Source organism: Manis javanica, chromosome 7 (assembly GCF_040802235.1).
Source record: "Manis javanica isolate MJ-LG chromosome 7, MJ_LKY, whole genome shotgun sequence".
In the NCBI taxonomy this organism is placed as follows: Eukaryota; Metazoa; Chordata; class Mammalia; order Pholidota; family Manidae; genus Manis; species Manis javanica.
In genome coordinates this window covers 112,617,443-112,635,988 of record NC_133162.1, presented here as the reverse complement: position 1 = coordinate 112,635,988, position 18,546 = coordinate 112,617,443, and the positions used below count along the sequence as shown (strand labels likewise).

The following is an 18,546-nucleotide window of genomic DNA, read 5'->3' as shown; positions in this document are numbered from 1 at the left end:
AAGGGATAAGACACAGTCTTCTAAGGGAAGCTGTAGGGAAATCTTTTTAGAAATCAAGTACTATGGCAAGGAAAATCAAAACTTAAAATTTTCTGTAGGGGGAAGAACCTGAATGCTACTCAAAGTTGTTTAGTCCTGGGACTGTTATAGATGCTATATGAGAGCAGAAAAAAATGAATAACCACTAAGTACTGCAGAAAAAAAAATACATACAATATTCCATCCAAAAAGCTAGCTACCTGAAAACCAATTCTAAATTCTCATGTCAAAGCTCAGCTCAAATAGTAACTGGGAGGGAAAAAAAGGGAAACTGGGAGGGAAGAAAAGGTTGTAAGTGTTTAGAGAAGGATGTTATCAGAAATAACCCTTCCCCTACATGAAAAGTTGATTAACAAAATTCCTCTATTGTCCTAGAACTATTGATGGTATTTATACCAATATGTGTGCACAAAGGAGACAAGCTCTAATAAAGTGAACATTCTTCTGTGCCTCTCACATGGGCTAATGCTAGGAATTTGGGGAGCTCTGAGGCTACTTGGGAGTGTTTAGAAAGCTTAAGGATTTAAAAGATAAGAAATCCAATAAGAGAGAGTTTGGCTCAGGAAAGTTTCATGAAAAAGTGTGTGCACAGAAATCAAGCTATTCATTCAAGATGGGCACCTTTAATTTGAAATCAAAATGATATTAAAATGATTGTTTCGCTTGGTGATTTAAAAATCTGGTTTAGATTCAAGGGTAAGCTAAAAAAGCAAAAATGGAGTGTATCTATGTGTCACCTGTGCAAATGAGAGTAATGCCATATTAAGATTTCACTACCCACTTACATCAAGCTATAACTTCATGTTTTTAAAAAAGTATAGTAGCTTATAGCTATAGTTGCCCTAAAGGAAAATATAAAGAAAAGATCCTGTTGGAAAAGTAATGGGACAGGGGATGGGAGGTTGGAAAGACAGGGATGGACACAAGTGAGCTAAGGAGTCTGTCTTCAGAGGGAAGCCCTAAATTCCTGAACAGGGGATGTAAAACTACTCAGGTGTTGAAGATGGCCACCCCTATCTTATTTTTGGAGGCCTTCCTAAGCTCTATGACACAGGGTAAGGAGCCTTTACGATTTTTGAAATTAATATGTAACCCAAGTTACTCTTTTCTTATTTTCTTATTTTTATTTTTATTAAGAGAAAGGAATATTATCAGAAAAGAGTACCTCCATAGCTGATCATCTGACACCCTTTAAGTGATCAACATTAAGAATATTTAAAGCATGCGTTAATCTTTGATTTACCAATAGTTTTATCCTATCAAGGAGTAATCCCCCTTTTCTTTCTATCTTTCATTTTTTTTAATCTTTAATCTACACTTACATGAAGAATACTATGTTTACTATGCTCTCCCATATACCAAGTCCCCCTTAAAAACCACATTACAGTCACTGTCCATCAGCATAGCAAAATGTTGTAGAATCACTACTTGTCCTCTCTGTGTTGTACAGCCCTCCCTCCCCTTCTTCCCTCCCCACCTATGCATGCTATTCTTGATACCCCCTTTCTTCTTCCCCCCCTTATCCCTCCCTGCCCACCCATCCTCCCCAGTCCCTTTCCCTTTGGTACCTGTTAGTCCATTTTTGGGTTCTGTAATTCCGCTGCTGTTTTGTTCCTTCAGTTTTTCCTTTGTTCCTATACTCCTCAGATGAGTGAAATCATTTGGTATTTCTCTTTCTCCACTTGGCTTATTTCACTGAGCATAATACTCTCCAGCTCCATTCATGTTGCTGCAAATGGTAGGATTTTCCCTCTTCTTATGGCTGAGTAGTATTCCACTGTGTATATGTACCACATCTTCTTTATCCATTCATCTACTGATGGACATTTAGGTTGCTTCCAATTTCTGGCTATTGTAAATAGTGCTGCGATAAACATAGGGGTGCATCTGTCTTTCTCAAACTTGATTGCTACATTCTTAGGGTAAATTCCTAGGAGTGGAATTCCTGGGTCAAATGGTAGGTCTGTTTTGAGCATTTTGATGCACCTCCATACTGCTTTCCACAATGGTTGAACTAATTTACATTCCCACCAGCAGTGTAGGAGGGTTCCCCTTTCTCCACAGCCTCGCCAACATTTGTTGTTCTTTGTCTTTTGGATGGCAGCCATCCTTACTGGTGAGAGGTGATACCTCATTGTAGTTTTAATTTGCATTTCTCTGATAATTAGCGATGTGGAGCATCTTTTCATGTGTCTCTTGGCCATCTGTATTTCTTTTTTAGAGAACTGTCTGTTCAGTTCCTCTGCCCATTTTTTAATTGGGTTATTTGTTTTTTGTTTGTTGAGGTGTGTGAGCTCTTTATATATTCTGGACATCAAGCCTTTATCTGATCTGTCATTTTCAAATATATTCTCCCATACTGTAGGGTTCCTTTTTGTTCTATTGATGGTGTCTTTCACTGTACAGAAACTTTTTAGCTTAATGTAGTCCCAGTTGCTCATTTTTGCTGTTGTTTTCCTTGCCCGGGGAAATATGTTCAAGAAGAGGTCACTCATGTTTATGTCTAAGAGGTTTTTGCCTACGTTTTTTTCCAAGAGTTTAATGGTTTCATGACTTACATTCAGGTCTTTGATCCATTTTGAGTTTACCTTTGTATATGGGGTTAGACAATGGTCCAGTTTCGTTCTCCTACATGTAGCTGTCCAGTTTTGCCAGCACCATCTGTTGAAGAGACTGTCATTTTGCCATTGTATGTCCATGGCTCCTTTATCAAATATTAATTGACCATATATGTTTGGATTAATTTCTGGAGTGTCTAATCTGTTCCACTGGTCTGTGGCTCTGTTCTTGTGCCAGTACCAGATTGTCTTGATTACTATGGCTTTGTAGTAGAGCTTGAAGTTGGGGAGTGAGATCCCCCCTACTTTATTCTTCTTTCTCAGGATTGCTTTGGCTATTCAGGGTCTTTGGTGTTTCCATATGAATTTTTGAATTATTTGCTCCAATTCATTGAAGAATGTTGCTGGTAATTTGATAGGGATTGCATCAAATCTGTATATTGTTTTGGGCAGGATGGCCATTTTGATGATATTAATTCTTCCTAGCCATGAGCATGGGATGCGTTTCCATTTGTTAGTGTCCCCTTTAATTTCTCTTAAGAGTGACTTGTAGTTTTCAGAGTATAAGTCTTTCACTTCTTTGGTTAGGTTTATTCCTAGGTATTTTATTCTTTTTGATGCAATTGTGAATAGAATTGTTTTCCTGATTTCTCTTTCTGTTGGTTCATTGTTAGTGTATAGGAAAGCTACAGATTTCTGTGTGTTAATTTTGTATCCTGCAACTTTGCTGTATTCCGATATCATTTCTAGCAGTTTTGGGGTGGAGTCTTTAGAGTTTTTTATGTACAATATCATGTCATCTGCAAATAGTGACAGTTTAACTTCTTCTTTCCCAATCTGGATTTCTTGTATTTCTTTGTTTTGTCTGATTGCTGTGGCTAGGACCTCCAGTACTATGTTAAATAACAGTGGGGAGTGTGGGCATTCCTGTCTGGTTCCCGATCTCAGAGGAAATGCTTTCAGCTTCTTGCTGTTCAGTATAATGTTGGCTGTGGGTTTATCATATATAGCCTTTATTATGTTGAGGTACTTGCCCTCTATTCCCATTTTGCTGAGAGTTTTTATCATGAATGGATGTTGAATTTTGTCAAATGCTTTTTCAGCCTCTATGGAGATGATCATGTGGTTTTTATCTTTCTTTGTTTTGATGTGGTGGATGATGTTGATGGATTTTCGAATGTTATACCATCCTTGCATCCCTGGGATGAATCCCACTTGGTCATGGTGTATGATCCTTTTCATATACTGTTGAATTCTGTTTGCTAATATTTTATTGAGTATTTTTGCATCTACATTCATCAGGGATATTGGTCTGTAATTTTCTTTTTTGGTGGGGTCTTTGCCTGGTTTTGGTATTAGGGTGATGTTGGCTTCATAGAATGAGTTTGGGAGTATTCCCTCCTCTTCTATTTTTTGGAACACTTTAAGGAGAATGGGTATTATGTCTTCTCTGTGTGTCTGATAAAATTCTGAGGTAAATCCGTCTGGCCCAGGGGTTTTGTTCTCGGGTAGTTTTTTGATTACCGTTTCAATTTCTTTGCTCGTAATTGGTTTGTTTAACTTTTGTGTTTCGTCCTTGGTCAGTCTTAGGAGGTTGTATTTTTCTAGGAAGTTGTCCATTTCTTCTAGGTTTTCCAGCTTGTTGGCATATAGGTTTTCATAGTAGTCTTTAATAATTCTTTGTATTTCTGTGGAGTCTGTCATGATTTTTCCATTCTCATTTCTGATTATGTTGATTTGTGTTGATTCTCTTTTTCTCTTAATAAGTTTGGCTAGAGGCTTATCTATTTTGGTTATTTTCTCAAAGAACCAGCTCTTGGTTTCGTTGATTTTTGCTATTGTTTTATTCTTCTCAATTTTGTTTATTTCTTCTCTGATCTTTATTATGTCCCTCCTTCTGCTGACTTTAGGCCTCATTTGTTCTTCTTTTTCCAGTTTCGATAGTTGTGATGTTAGGCTATTCGTTTGGGATTGTTCTTCCTTCTTCAGGTGTGCCTGGATTGCTATATACTTTCCTCTTAAGACTGCTTTCCCTGCATCTCACAGAAGTTGGGGATTTGTGTTGTTGTTGTCATTTGTTTCTATATATTCCTTGATCTCTATTTTGATTTGTTCATTGATCCATTGATTATTTAGAAGCATGTTGCTAAGCCTCCATGTGTTTGTGAGCCTTTTTGTTTTCTTTGTAGAATTTATTTCTACTTTTATACCTTTGTGGTCTGAAAAATTGGTTGGTAGAATTTCAATATTTTGGTATTTACTGAGGCTCTTTTTGTGAGCTAGTTTGTGGTCTATTCTGGAGAATGTTCCATGTGCTCTTGAGAAGAATGCATATCCTGTTGCTTTTGGATGTAGAGTTCTATAGATGTCTATTAGGTCCATCTGTTCTAGTGTGTTGTTCAGTGCCTGTATGTCCTTACTTATTTTCTGCCTGGTGGATCTGTCCTTTGGGGTGAGTGGTGTGTTGAAGTCTCCTAAAATGAATGTATTGCAGTCTATTTCCCTCTTTAGTTCTGTTAGTATTTGTTTCACAAATGCTGGTGCTCCTGTGTTGGGTGCATATATATTTAGAATGGTTATATCCTCTTGTTGGACTGAGCCTTTATCATTATGTAGTGTCCTTCTTTATCTCTTGTTACTTTCTTTGTTTTGAAGTCTATTTTGTCTGATATTAGTACTGCAACCCCTGCTTTCTTCTCACTGTTGTTTGCCTGAAATATGTTTTTCCATCCCTTGACTTTTAGTCTGTACATGTCTTTGGGTTTGAGGTGAATTTCTTGTAAGCAGCATATAGATGGGTCTTGCTTTTTTATCCATTCTATTACCCTGTATCTTTTGATTGGTGCATTAAGTCCATTTACATTTAGGGTGACTATTGACAGATATCTACTTACTGCCATTGCAGGCTTTAGATTCGTGGTTACCAAAGGTTCAAGGTTAGCTTCTTTAGTATCTTACTGCCTAACTTAGCTCGCTTATTGAGCTGTTATATATACTGTCTGGAGATTCTTTTCTTCTCTCCCTTCTTATTCCTCCTCCTTCATTCTTCATATGTTGTGTGTTTTGTTCTGTGCTCTTTTTAGGAGTGCTCCCATCCAGAGCAGTCCCTGTAAGATGCCCTGTAGAGGTGGTTTGTGGGAAGCAAATTCCCTCAGCTTTTGCTTGTCTGGGAATTGTTTAATCCTCCCATCATATTTAAATGATTGTCATCCTGGATACAGTATCCTTGGTTCAAGGCCCTTCTGTTTCATTGCATTAAATATATCATTCCATTCTCTTCTGGCCTGTAGGGTCTCTGTCGAGAAGTCTGATGTTAGCCTTATGGGTTTTCCTTTGTAGGTGACCTTTTTCTCTCTAGCTGCCTTTAAAACTCTTTCCTTGTCCTTGATCCTTGTCATTTTAATTATTATGTGTCTTGGTGTTGTCCTCCTTGGATCCTTTCTGTTGGGGGTTCTGTGTATTTCTGTGGTCTGTTCGATTATTTCCTCCTCCAGTTTGAGGATGTTTTCAGCAATTATTTCTTCAAAGAGACTTCCAACCCTTTTCCTCTTTCTTCTTCTTCTGGTACCCCTATAATATGAATATTTTTCTTTTTGGATTGGTCACATAGTTCTCTTAGTGTTGTTTTGTTCCTGGAGATCCTTTTATCTCTCTCTATGTCAGCTTGTATACGTTCCTGTTCTCTGGTTTCTATTCCTTCAATGGCCTCTTACATCTTATCCATTCTGCTTATAAATCCTTCCAGGGTTTGTTTCACTTCTGTGATCTCCTTCCTGACATCTGTGATCTCCCTCCGGACTTCATCCCATTGCTCTTGCATTTTTCTCTGCATCTCTGTCAGCATGTTCATGATTTTTATTTTGAATTCTTTTTCAGGAAGACTGGTTAGGTCTGTCTCCTTCTCAGGTGTTGTCTCTGTGATCTTTGTCTGCCTGTAGTTTTGCCTTTTCATGGTGATAGAGATAGTTTGCAGAACTGGTACGAGTGACAGCTGGAAGAGCTTTCCTTCTTGTTGGTTTGTGGCCTTCCTCTCCCCCTTCACGAGGGGCTGGGTTCTCGCATGTGTGGATGTGGTCTGGATGTTGTCCTGTGTCCTCTTGTCTCTATTTTAGGAATTGTTGTCTTTGTTATATTTTCATAGATATATGTGGTTTTGGGAGGAGATTTATGCTGCTCTACTCACACCGCCATCCTGGCTCTGCCTCCCCAAGTTACTCTTTTTTTAAGCTCCAGAACTGTTCTAGCCATATGATTTGCATAGCTGGCCAGGTAGCTTATGGGAAACACTGATAATAATATCTTGGACCACAGTTCAGTCTCCTAAGTATGTGAATGGATACCTGGAGGAAAGGGCAGCTTCTGAACTTGAATGGGGATGTGTCTCCTACACTATCTGACTGTTCTTCTGGAGTTGATTTACAGTATATGGTTTTGGCCTAATATTAAAGTAAAATGAATTGGAGCATGCAAAACTCTACTTTTGGTGGGGTCAGAATGTGTTGTTTTTTCTAAGACCCTTCAGTGGACTTGTTTAAACCTTTATCAAGCACTTAAGTCTAAAGCAGTTTGCTGTTTAAATGTCTGTACCTTATCTAATTTTGACCTCCTTTAAAACAGAGGTGATAGGTTTTTTCTTACTCTCTATTCTTTGTCTCTCTTTCTCTCATAAATCAGAGTCTGACATAAAGTAAGGGGTCAACATACCTCTGAAATAATGGAATTTTTGAAAGTGCTCTGCAGCTCAGCTACCATTAGAGAGCTCAGTGGATTCCCACTAAAATTCTCTGCAGTGTTACATAGGTCAGTTTCCTGGTCCTACAGGGGTTTGCAAGCTCTCTTCATTAGAAGGACAATTCCTGGAAACACCTCTAAAGCCCCTAAAGAGCTACTAACAGGAGCGACAATGAGGCCACGATTGGTGAGAGCCACTGCAGGTGGAGCAACTGCCTGAGAGATCCACCAGAAGAAGCTGTGGGGATCAGTGCTTGTGGAAAATGGGTTTGAAATTCTAAGACGGGAACTATTGAATTCTGGCATTGAGCCAAGTCTTTGTTCAGCAATAATTCTGATCCTATCCTTGACATCAAGAAACCAAGTAAAAATGGTGGGTTTTCAATATTCTCTGAACTGGAGAAACAATGACATCAACTCTAAAGACACTAAGAAAAGAAGAAGAATGTTCCCAAGAAAGGAGAACTAACTATATTTTCTTTGGCTTTTCCAAATGTTGAGACTTCTTTGCCATTACATGATTGGTTTACATATATTAAAGGAGACAGCAGAGTGGAAAGGGATTTGGGGTATTGGCCAGAGCTAGACTCTAAACCTCGCTTTTACTGGCTGGCTAAGACAGTTTGGACAAGTGCTTAATAACCACTCTGACTCAGTTTCTCATCAACTAGACCCTGGTAAAAGCTTATTGGTGGGGGGCTAGGAGGATTGGAAATACTACATCTCAGATTCCAAAAACACAGTAGGCCATCAAGAGTACCTGTTATTATTCACATTTGTACAAAGTACGAGAGCAGAAACTAGATTCATCCTTTTAGCGCAGCTTTCTTAAGGTGGATATTGGTGAGAATGGCAAATCCAGATATGAGAAATTAGGAGGTAGGGAACATGGGAACGTTTTGTTAATGACATTTAAGGGAAATATGTCAATTATGGAGTATAAGGTGGAGCTAACAGCTATATGGAGGAAAAGAGTAACAGATTTGATAGAGAGGAAAAGCAAAAAGATCTTGAGACCCTAAAGCATTGTGTAATTTGCAGGTGAAAATGTCTTATTAGAACAAAGAGTGTGCTTTCAAGAGGAAATTTCAGCTATTTCTTTTACTGGAGGCAACAGTGATTGCCTTCTCTGTTTATTGTCAGAACTAAGTACAAAACCGAAGGGAAAACATAAAACAAATTGAGTAGTACCCTTCTGGAGTCTTTCTCCAGTTGGCAAGGACTTTACACAAAATACAGTTCATTTGATTTATTTCAGATTCCCAAGATGAGAAAAATAGCTCAAGGTAATTTTTCATGCTTAATTTAGTTCATTTAATTTTTAATGACTTAATGGAGCAGTCTGCATGTCTTAAGTGTGTTGAAGAAAAGAAATGGAATTTGAAGAAGACCTCAAAATTTACAATTGTGTTTTGTTTTTTAAAGTAATTAACTGTTATAAGTAATTCTTCAGAAGTTAATGGTTCTTTTTAAATGTGAACAGTTATGCTTTTTATGAAATATGTGATCCATAAAATTAGCCTGATTTATTCCTACTGAGTATACACACTTTTTCATTCACTGGCCAAACAAGTATGCACGTAAAGGTAACTGACTATGTACAAAGCACTAGCGTGAGTCTGTGAAATTTGTAGGTAACCCACTTTCTATCAGTCACTGAACACTATACTGACATAAGCTTCCCAAATTTGAGAGGTAAGATAGGTGTAAAAATAATTATATGATAGTGTGAAAGGTGGCCAATTATACATTTTCCAACATGCTATGTAAATACAACAGGAAGATATAGATTTAGCCTGACACAGAGGAGAAAAAAATTTTAATGATCAAAGTCAAGAACTTCACACTCATCTTTCTACAGGAAGTCCAGAAATATATGTTGGACCTGTAAGAAATATTTTACTTTACCCGTTCCTGCAAGAAAACTGCAAAGTAAGCATAAAGCTATATGCCAGCTGTCACTCTGCTTCAGTGCTGGGGTCAATACAGGCACCCCTCATTTTATGGCACTTTACTTTATGTGCTTTGCACAATATTATTGCATTTTTTTACAAAGTAAAGTTTTGTGGCAACCCTGCATCGAGCAGTTTTTCCAAAAACATTTGCTCACTTCATGTGTTTGTGTCACATTTTGGTAATATGCATGATATTTCAAACTTTGTTGTTATTAATATATCTGTTATGGTGATCTGTGATCAGTGATCTTTGATGTTACCACTATAATTGTTTTGAGGTTACCACAAACCATGACCATATGAAACAGTGAACTTAATTGATAAATGTTATATGTGTTTTGCCTTCTCCATCAACTGGCCATTCCCCTATCTCTTTCCTCCTCAGGCCTCCCTATTTTCTGAGACACAACATTTAAATTAGGCCAATTAATAACCTTACAATGGCCTGTAGGTGTTCAAGGGAAAGGAAGAGTTGCATGTCTCTCACTGTTAATCACAATCTGGAAATGGTTAAGCTTCGTGAGGAAGACATGTCGAAAGCCAAGAGAGGCTAAATGATATATAACTTTTGCACCAGTTAGCCAAGTTGTGAATGCAAAGGAAATTTCTTGAAGGAAATTAAAAGTGCTACTTCAGTGAATGTACAAATGGTAAGAAAGCAAAGCCTTATTGCTGACATGAAGAAATTTTGAGTGGTCTGGATAGAAGATCAAATCAACCACAATATTCCCTTAAGCCAAAGCCTAATCCAGAACAAGGCCCTAACTCTCTCCAGTTTTATGAAGGGTGAGAAAGATGAGGAAACTTCAGAAGAAAAGCTGGAAACTAGCAGAGGTTGATTCATGAGGTTTGAGGAAAGAACCTCACACTTGTTATGTTTTACTCCATAGAGTGCTTCATAAAGAAACTGCAGCAAGTTATTCAGAAGATCTAGCTAAGATATTTAATGAAGGTAGTCACGCTAAGCAACAAAATTTCGGTGTAGAGGAAGCAGTCTTCTATTGGAAGACGATGTCTTCTAGCACTTTCATAGTTAGAGAGGAGAAGTCAATACCTTGCTTCAAAGCTTCAAAGGACAGGACTATTTTCTTGTTTGGCGAGAATGCAACTGGTGAGTTAAATTGAAGCCAATGCTCATTGGCTACTCTCAAAATCCTAGGATCCTTTAGAATTATGCTAAATATACTGTGCTCATGCTCTATCAATGGAACAACAAAGCTTGGATGACAGCAATTCTGTTTACAACATGGTTTAATGACTATTTTAAGTCCACTATTGGGAACTACCACTCAGAGAATAAGATTCCTTTCAAAATATTACTGCTTACTGACAATGAACCTGGTCACACCAGATCTCTGATGGAAATGGACAATGAGATTAATGTTTTTTTCATGCCTGGTAATCCGACATCCATTCTTCAGCCCATGGATTGAAAAGTTATTCTACTTTCAAGTCTCATTATTTAGGAAATACATTTTGTAAGGCTATAGCTGCCATAGATAGTGATTCTTCTGACAGATCTGGACAAAGCAAATTAAAAACCTTCTGGAAAGTTTTCACCATTCTCGATGTCATGAAGAATGTTATGATTCATGAAAAAAGATCAAAAGATTAGTAAGAGTTTGGAATAAGTTGGTTCCAACTCTCATAGATGACTCTCAGGTTACGACTTCTGTGGAGGAAGTAAACTGCTGGTGTGGTGGAAATAACAGGAGAACTAGGATTGGAAGTAGAGCCTGAAGATGTGATAGAATGCTGCTGTTTTATGATAAAATTTAAATAGATGACTTGTTTCTTATGGATGAGCAAAGAAGGTAGTTTCCTGAGATTGAGATGGAATCTACTCCTGGTGAAGAAGCTTGTAAAGGTCTTGTTTTAAAAGAGAGCAAAGTATCTAAATTGCCTAAACTTAGCCGACAAAGCAGTAGCAAGCTTTAAAAGGATTGACTCCAATTTTGAAAGAAGTTCTGTTGAGAGTCATATGCTATCCAAACAACATTATATTCTATAGAGAAATCTTTTGTGAAGGAAGAGTCAATCAATGCAGCAAATTCATTATTTTCTTATTTTAAGAAATTTCCACAGCTATTCCAACCTTCAGCTACCGCCATCTTGACTAGTTGGCAGTCATCACAACTGAGGCAAGAGGCAAGATTCTCCACTAGGAAAAAGATTACAACTCCCTGAAAGCCCTGACAATGGTTAGCATTTTTTAGCAATGAAGTGTTCTTGATTAATTTATATACATTGCTTCTCTTTAGACATGATACTACTGCACACTTAATAAACTACAGTATAGTGTAAACATAACCTTGATATACACTGGGAAACCAAAAATTTCATTTGAATAGCTTTATTGTGAGTTCTCTTTATTAAAGCAGTCTGGAACCAAATCCAAAATATCTCCAAGGTGCGTCTATAGGCAAGCGTAGGAGTTGTGTTGCAGAGCGCAAGTCCCATCTAATGGGCAGAGCTGTTACTCGGCCTTGCCACTCATTATTCAACAGGAATGATGGTCCAGTCCTGCCAAACTTATTTTTCATGTTTGAAATTATGAACATCTTTGAAATATCTATGAAAATTTCTTTATGAAATCTCTTGATCTTTTGCTGTTGGCATGTGATAATTTTTTTTAAATATACTATGTTGGCATATACAAAGAAGGCTCAACAAAGCAAATCTCTAGGGCAGGTTGCAACCAGTGAAACAGATAGTGATTGAGCTGGGGTGGAGGAACAAAATCTTCACATATGGGAGTTCACATAACAGAGAAAGGTAAGATACAAGCACGGAAACAGAAAATATGACATTTGGGAATGCTAGGTGATATGGTAGTTCTATTTTTAATTTTTCTGATTAACCTCCATACTGTTTTCCCCAGTGGTTATACCAATTTGCATACCCAAAACAGTACAAGGGTTCCCTTTTCTCCACATCCTGGTCAACACTTGCTATTTCTTGTTATAATAGTTATTCTAACAGGTGTGAAGTGATTTAGATATGCATTTCTCTGATGATTAGCGATACTGAGTAATATTTCATGTGTCTGTTGGCCTTCTGTGTAACTTCTTTAGAGAAATGTCTATTCAGGTCCTCTGCCCATATTTTAATTTGATTGTGATATTGACTTGTATGAGTTATTTATATATTTTGGATACTAACTCCTTATTGATTATATCATTTGCAAATATATTCTCCCATTCAGCAGGTTGTCCGGCTTTTGCTGATGACTTCCTGTGTAAAAGAGCTTTTTAGTTTGGCATAGTTTCCCATTTGTTTATTTTTGCTTTTGTTGCCTTCCCTGAGAATATGGATACAAAAAAATTATTGCTCAGATCAATGTCCAGGAGCTTACTGACTGTGTTTTCTCCTAGGAGTTTTATAGTTTCCAGTCTTATATTTAAGTCTATAATTCATGTTGAGTTTATTTTTTTACATGGTATAAGAAAGTGCTCCAGCTTCATTCTGTTGCATGTAGTTGTCCAGTTTTCCCAAGCAAATTAACACTGTAAGAGACTCAGAAAAGTCAACTAAACTAGCTGAGATCACAAAGCAATTACATGACCTAGCCAAGGTTTGAACCTGTGTGATTCCACAACCCATGGTTTTCTTATCTATCTTCCAGCCTAGTTTCTATGAAGGGTAATGAGACTTGCATGTAAACTAAGGGGGTCAGGGACTGCTGAATAATAGCATAACAATTTAAAACACGATTTTTTTATTGGCCTTCCTTTATTTTGGTGCTTAGCATTTAATATCCAAATTAAGAAGACATTATCTTTGTATCTTTTGTAATGTACCACTTCCAGAGTTATCCATCAGACCAGTTGGAAGTAGAGACTCCTGATAATGGTGCTAAATTTCTCTTCATTAGTTCCAGTCATTAGATTCAATAACTGAATATATTAACTAGCCCTCACACATATATTAATCCCATAACTTATTAATATTCAGAATAAAATTTGATCATCAGCTTTTTAAATACTTGACTTCATTGCTGACTCAAACAGAACGTTTTTTTTAAGGGATTCAAATACAAATTGTTAACTATTGAATGTCACTCTAATTTCTTTTTTCAGGCAAACAAATACTAAAAACAGTTTTTTGCAAATATTGATGTCAAGAGACACAAATTCAAAATAGTAAGCAATTTGAGTGTGATTTAATAGTATGTGGGGAAAAGCTCTTGCTATAGGCAGTATAATAATTTCTCGAGATTCTCAGAAACCAAACGGCTTTCTTAAGGTAAACTACAAAACTCTAACTACTGACACACTTTCATTTTGCAGCCCTCCTTCTTCAGGTACCTAGGGTTAAAGGAGAACTGAACAACATTTAAACTGAGGAGTAGGATAACAGAGGGGCAGCAGAGTTTCCAGGAGTCCTAGCATGCAGACACCGTCCTAAGTATTCTGTCTGCTTCCTGCTGATGAGCAGCTCAGCACCAGTGACGTCACCTGGAAGTTCACCTGGCCTGCGGATTAGAGGCAAACACTGGGAGAGCAGATGCTTAGGAAGGAGGTGTGATCTCAGAAGTGACAAAAAGAGTTTTAAATAGAGATGCCTAAAGCAAAGGAAGTATAGATTTTTTGTTTAACATAAGGCTTACTCTTTTAAAAAAATCTTTAAATAATTTTACAGGAACAGAAAGGTGTTCACTAGAAATGCAGTTGGAATATGCTTTTGGCATGGTGGGGAGGAAGGAATGATGTGCATACCTTTGCTTGCCCAGCTTTTGTGATGGCAGGTATATTAAAGAACTGTCCCGTGTAAAAGTGCAGCCCACTGAACAGGATCACTGCAATTGAGTCTCCTTCCTTTTCAATTACTTCAAGGATATCCTCTAGTCTCAAGGTTTCTTCCCCCTAGGACGTAAGACACAAGTTACATCATAGCCACCAAAATACATTTGTCACTTCATACTTCCCGATTTAAAATTCACCTTGAGATCTTTCCCACCATAAGAACAATCAAAGGTAAATTTTTTTCAGATCAGTTGTCTTCAAACCTCTGGCAAGAGAGCAGCAATTCAGTATGTGTTTTGTTATTTTTAAGAAATATCAGTAAAGAAGTAAAAAAAAAATAAGGCTTATAAAGTGTCTTTGCAAAGTCTTACTTGTTTGATTTATTCTTCAATTTTTCAATCAATCTTTACTACTTATCCTGTAAATTGTTTCCTCCTTTTTCCCATTCAATAAAATACCAGAAAGTACAAGAAGTCTATGATATATTAAGTGGAAATTTTTTTTGGAAATTAGCATTTCAGTTATTAATCTGATATCACGTAATTTTTTTCCTAAAAATCCTACTTACACATCTCTCATCTGAGTATAACCTAAACCAGAATTTTCTATTAATTGAAGAGTAAAATCTCTCCCTTACCAGTCTAAAGATCAAGCCCCAAAGTGAAGAAAAAGATCAACCATCCTCAATATTATCAGTTATTTTCCCTCATATCTCCCCACGTAATATTAGGGATTGGCATTTAGTAAAATTGTGAATAAAGTTAGATTTGGTCTTGCAAACAACTTGAGTAGTGGGAATAATCAGCTAAACATAGCACATGTTTATATCCTAACAATTTTGGTCTGTTTACAAAGCCTTCATGAATTTTCTCGAGTGCTAAATCTGACACAATTTTGAGGTCAAAGCATCATTACCTGCATTAATATTTGGGGGAAACTCATTAAGGTATGCATGTAGTTTCCATATCTTATTTTTAATTTTTTGTGATTCTTGCTATTTGCCAATTCTTGTGTCTCATGTTTCTCATATATTATATATATCATAAATGTAATACATGCTCTAGTTTCTACTAGAAGCCTGACTTTTATTTACAAAATGGGAATCTATAAAAAACAGTATGGATACTGATATATCTGAATTATTAATTGATGTATACTTTACATGTAAAGAGAAGTACTTCAATAATTTTAAGAAAAATTCTAACTAGAATTAATAACATGATAAACCAAAACTCTCTTTTTCTAAGAATCTAATATAGTTTGTCCACCATAATTTCAAAAAAAGAGTAAGGAAAGTACTATATATAACAAAAATTTATTTCTTTAAAGAATTAGTATTAACCAAATTAGAAATATATTTCTTAATATTAGGATACAGTCCTCTCTTATGCTGATTAACTCTAATCTATTAATGTTGTAATGTTCCCAAGATTATGATTAATTCATGAGCCTCCATAAAATTTATCACTTTTAACATAGTGACTATATTAATCTTTGCTAGAAATTAGCAATTTATGTATCATACATGTAACATTCTTTCACAGGTGTGAGAATTTTCTCTTTTGTTAATTTATTGCATTAACAAAAGTATTCACAGTTGCATCAAAGTATTCACAGTGCATCAAAGTATTCACAGTTGAAAGAAATAATTGTTCAAACAGTGGCTTACCAGCCTGAGAGCATCAACTGTAAAACCTAAAATTTATTCTGTATGGCTCTCTTGTTGCCAAATTATACAAGTTGCAGGGTTTATATGTCAAAGTCTATACACCTTAGCCTTATATCTCTATTAATGTAAAGTGCACAGTATTTTAGATCTTGAATTTATGTCAAACCTGATTAGGTATTTCCTTTGTTACCTGTTCAAATATAAAGGAATTTCAAGGAGATAAAGTAACTTTCTCAAAATCCCTTACCCAGTAAGTTGGTGAGTCAGGGATTTCTCTGGAGGGTATTAGCCAGGCTATAAAGCCTAAGCCCTTTCTGTTATACCATGTCCCTTTTTTATACCCCAGTGCTTGATTAAGGGGTGACATAAAACATAAGCATCATTCAGCTTCAATAAATCACCAGTCTTTAACATGATTTTAATGGCATCCACAGGCAATGACATTTGATATTGAAAATGATATGTGCAATTTGCCATCTACTCCCATCCCCACTGAAGAATATTGCAGACTCCGCTGGTATTAACAGGAAAACAGTCTGCTTATGACTAATCCTTGAAAAATGAAAATAAATATACTTCTGAGATAATTCTCCATTTTAAGCAAAGTGACCTCATAGTAACAGAAGTACAGGTCTTTCGTACTTTCTTGAGGATTCCACTAAAGTAATGAAGATGATAAACCTTTGAGGCTGATGAAGAAAAACATCAATACTAAATAGAAGCATGATGAATATTTCTTTCTCTTTTTCATATACCTCTCTTGGACTTATAATCCGCATACTTTTCTCAACGTTAAGACTGTGAAGTTGAAGTTGTGACTCAATAGCATACTGGAAAAGAAAGATGATTCATTAAATCAAATCCAGTGCACAGAAGTACATTAAAAAACTCTGAAAAGAAATAATAAAGCAACAATAAAAACCTACTACTCTATAAAATCTAAGGTCAAGGTTAAAAGTGACTAAACAGAGCACATCAGAGAATAACTCTTAATACAGTGTGCATGCTGGAATCTGGACACTGCTTGAAACACTCAGAGATGGATGGAAACATAAATGGTCATCTAGACTTTAGGGAGTTACAAGAGATTTTTTAGAATAAGATACTAAGTTACCTAATCTAAGTCAAAGTCAGAGTTTGCAAAAGAACCATAACGAATAGTGTGGACTTGTTAATGCCTGACCACACATTAGAGAAATGGCTTAACTTAGAAAGAGTAAGCTAGTAAAAAGAAAGAACACCAAAAAGTTCCCTTCATTGAGAATGCAAGAAATGAATGGGAACAACCCATTATAGGGACCATGAATTTTTTCAAAATATTAAGGTTTTGATCCTTTATAATAAGGTAATGGCTATTAATTTGGACATGATTTAATGACTTACAAGATGTGGGCTAGAACAGTTAACAGTGATAACATAAAGACCTTAATCAAGTTTCTCTATCACTAAAACTAAAATATATAATATGCTTTCATCTGTGTGTCTGGAACCATCAAATTTCTTATCAACAGATTTCTGATAAAGTAGCATCACTTTTTTAAAGAACAACAAGTAATATTTTTAACTTTTAATAACTATTTTCTCAATAATAAGGTACCAATTGTTATGTTAGCATGCTATGAAACAAATGGAAAAAGTTTATATTCCTATTCTATGTAGCTAAAGAGTTAAGCAATGGGGTATGTATTGATTTGACTTCATAAAACAGCAACAAGAATTAATAAAACATTTATAACTGCACTTGATTTAAACCAGTGGTTTGCTCAACATCTTTAAAAAGACTAATAAATCAATGTTCTATTCGGTCCTTTCTTCCCTTTACACATGCTTTGCTTGAACAAAAGAAATAAAGCTACAATCTATTAAAAAAGGCCTAAATCAAAAGCATTTGACAGATCTTTTTTTATTGGAAGGGTACTTGAAAAAGACTAGTGAATAAACATTCAAGTCAAATGATAGGCTCCTCTAGGAAGAGGAGAAAGAATTTAAATATAATTCCAAAATACTTACATGATCTGAAGGGAAGGCTTTGGCTTCTAAAACAATTTTATATCGTTTTGGTGTAGGCTTAAAAAATGACAACTGCAACAAAATGGATTTTTTGAGAAACACATTAGTGTACAATTTAAACATTTGTTCATTTTATACAATGCTTTCATTTTATAATCTCCAGCATTTTAAAGGCATTAATTAATTACACATCTAGATGTGTGTCAAGGGTACCTTTTCCAATTAACCTTCTTTCCAGTGAATTATAAAGAAGAAAAAGGTATTGGCTTATTAAGTTTATCAATGGAAAAGCAAATTTGGGAGAAAATGTGAACTAGATAAAAACAAATTCTCAAATTTTACTTAAATTTTAATTGACTTTTAATTTAAAAGATCATTGAGAAATGATCTTCCCAATGCATTTAATGGTAATTTCTCTATTGTAAGATTGAAATATCATGTTCTATGTCTGTCTTATTTATTCTGATTTATCTTAGACTATTGCTTTGGTTTCTACTACATAAAATTTCCACTGCTGTATTATTTTATGGGATTTCATTTATGTCTAACTAAAAGTACCTCAGCCCTACATGAAACATTTGACATTTCTAGGGTCACCAGGGAGAAGTAGCTCATTTGTTCAGTGGGAACCTTCATTTCTCCCCACAGTTCCTAGAGAATAAATACTGACTAACACTAATAATGAAAATGATTGCTTTACTTAATTGTATGTTGATGATTGTCCACGACGCTAAAGCAATGTTCACCTATTATCACATTTTACCTTCATACCCATGAGGTAGGTATTAGTGTCCTCATTTTTACAGAGGGAAAAATTAAACTTAGAAATGCCAAAAATC

The 18,546-nt window shown here is 35.9% G+C and overlaps 1 protein-coding gene across 1 annotated transcript in view; it reads right to left on the bottom strand.

The window, feature by feature from the left end:
* The window catches only part of KYNU (kynureninase), a 109,237-nt gene that overhangs the window by 50,488 nt on the left and 40,203 nt on the right, over positions 1-18,546 (bottom strand). The window contains exons 6-8 of the mRNA XM_037020789.2: positions 17,708-17,779; positions 16,453-16,527; positions 14,002-14,148 (exon numbers count right to left, since the gene is read on the bottom strand). Of these exons, the coding sequence (XP_036876684.2) occupies positions 14,002-14,148; positions 16,453-16,527; positions 17,708-17,779 (294 nt within the window). The remainder of the gene's footprint in view (positions 1-14,001; positions 14,149-16,452; positions 16,528-17,707; positions 17,780-18,546) is intronic.